Here is a 2,630-nt window from a genome sequence, read left to right on the forward strand (position 1 = left end):
TATTATTTAGGAATAATTTCAATATAATTACCTAAAGTCACATATGTTACAGTTTTAAAAAGCAAGAGAATGCCATTTTTGACAAGTATCAAACAGCTTTTCAATATGTAAAAAGAGAGATTACACAAGAAATTATGTTAGAAAAAGCAAAACATTGAATTTCCTGCAGCCTGCTAATTTATGTCTGCGTGAGACTTCTTGCCTTGTGGTCTGTTGGAAAATTGTCTTTACAAAAAATATTTCTACTAAAATTTTAATATTGATTTTAATATCAATTAACTCTAAAAGTTGAGGGGCCACACTTTGTGGCTATGGGGGCCGCATGTTTGACACAGCTGGCTTAGATGGTATATTTTCTCATCATGTTTCAGCATATAGTATTACATAGTGGAGGATTCATATCAGCATTATAAGGGAGCTATAAAATATTTATGAAGCAGCAGTAATATATGAGAATCTATATGTGAAATTTTATTTCCCCCCCCCCATAGCTATTGCCACATTTGTAATAACTATTACTTGATTGTGGTTATCAGGTTGAACAGATACTGCGTGTAGAGATGACATCACTTCAGAAGCAATACTACAAATGGATTCTTACAAAAAATTACAATGCATTGAGGAAAGGCGTGAAAGGTTCATCAACAACTTTCCTTAATATTGTGATTGAATTGAAGAAGTGCTGCAATCATGCTTTTCTGACAAAGCCTGTGGATTATGAACAAAGGCCATCTCCTGAAGAACATATTCAGCAGCTGATAAGAGGGTCTGGAAAATTGGTATTGCTTGATAAACTGCTAGTTCGGTTGCGTGAGACTGGTCACCGAGTGCTTATATTCTCTCAGATGGTTAGGATGTTGGACATACTGGGTGAATACTTACAGCTGCGACACTTTCCTTTTCAACGATTAGATGGAAGTATTAAAGGTGAACTCCGGAAGCAGGCATTGGACCATTTCAATGCTGAAGGTTCTCAGGACTTCTGTTTCTTGTTGTCAACAAGAGCTGGAGGTTTGGGTATCAACTTAGCTACTGCAGACACTGTAATCATCTTTGATTCTGACTGGAACCCACAGAACGATTTGCAAGCTCAGGCTCGAGCACATAGAATTGGACAAAAGAATCAGGTGTGTTCATATTCTTTTATTTATATATAGTAGGTTAGTTAATGGTGGACATGCTGCAGTGAAATGTGCTCATAATAATTAATGAGGAAACAGGAACTCACATTTAAATTCTGTACTGTGCATTATTAATTGTTTGGTTTATAATGCCACACTTTTACAGTTAATTCATTTTTGCTTTTAACCTCAACTGGTTGACAAATTTGGAACTTACTTTTTATTTGGTCACCACTTGGGCAAGTTACATTATCCAGTTATCCACTGCAGTTCTGTTGAGTGATTTCAAGATATTCCCAAACTTGTCTGCCAGAGATCTCCACAGTTATGTGACCACAGTGTCATCTAGGAGCAGAGTATGGAGCTCTATGAGTGACCAAAAATGGCATATAATTTGCCGTCACTCATCTCTTTGTCATGAGTGCACTGTGATTCACTTGGTATCCTATTAACCATCTACTGTACACAGCACTCTAGTGACATTTTCTGATATATTGTTAATCAATCAATAAGGTTTTCAGTACATATTGGATACTAAAATGTCTTATTTGGAGCATGGCAGTCATTTGATCATCTGGTGGATACATTTGTTCTATTTCATAAGCTGGTGCCCTATAAGCTACATAGTCATTAAAGTTGTTTAAGTTAATAAAATTATGACTTTTGGATTTAAAATTTTTAAGTTCAATTGAAATTGAGGTTTAAATTAGAATTGGAATTTGTGTTCCCATTGTTATTGAGATTGGAGCTGAAGAGTGAAAGAAACTGTTCATCCAGCACTGAAATGTAACACATATAGTCTTTAATTACACTTATTACCAAAAGCCATGCCAAAATATTGATAAATAATATTTTAATTCAGGCATTAAGCACCAATAGAGAACCAGTCTGGAAACTTTGACCAATGCAAAGAAAAAACAACACAGAACACCACTGCATCGTAATTGAACTCCTACCAGAATAACAGCAGGAGCACTAATCGTTTGAATTCAGACCTCAGTTTCAACAAAATTGAATTCTTTAAAATAAAAAGTAAATCTTGATTTTATTGTTAGTTTTAATGACTGTGCAGCTTATAAAACAAATATATTGTCATGTGTTGAGTGTATGTCACGCGACAAATAACTTCACGCCTTATTTGATATAGCGAATTTATTGAACACTCGCTCTTACAATCTCACAATTATTGCCATCTGCAGTATCACAATTACTTCTGCTGCTTCCATTTACTCCGGCGAATGCTAGAGCAACTGGCTGGTTACTCCCTCTCACTAGTAACTCACTCACTCATAACTGGCTCAATCCTCACTACTGAATAGTGTTCGCTGCTGTTGCGTGACGCTGTGCTTACAGGTTGCCTAGCAACACTGTCGAGAGTTGTTTACTGCTGTGTAGTAACCACGGTATCCCTTGTTACATCACCGCAGCAATGGTTGCCAGACACAGTTGCTCCTCTGTTACGTCACCGCGGGGGGGGGGGGTGGTCGGGCTGTTCGTGGTGATGGAGGC

The 2,630-nt window shown here is 37.0% G+C and overlaps 1 protein-coding gene across 1 annotated transcript in view; it reads left to right on the forward strand.

The window, feature by feature from the left end:
* The window catches only part of LOC111873287 (chromodomain-helicase-DNA-binding protein 1), a 67,764-nt gene that overhangs the window by 29,149 nt on the left and 35,985 nt on the right, over positions 1 to 2,630 (forward strand). The window contains exon 12 of the mRNA XM_023867871.1: positions 537 to 1,127. Within this exon, the coding sequence (XP_023723639.1) occupies positions 537 to 1,127 (591 nt within the window). The remainder of the gene's footprint in view (positions 1 to 536; positions 1,128 to 2,630) is intronic.

The sequence above is a fragment of the Cryptotermes secundus genome, unplaced genomic scaffold (assembly GCF_002891405.2).
Source record: "Cryptotermes secundus unplaced genomic scaffold, Csec_1.0 scaffold131, whole genome shotgun sequence".
NCBI lineage: Eukaryota > Metazoa > Arthropoda > Insecta > Blattodea > Kalotermitidae > Cryptotermes > Cryptotermes secundus.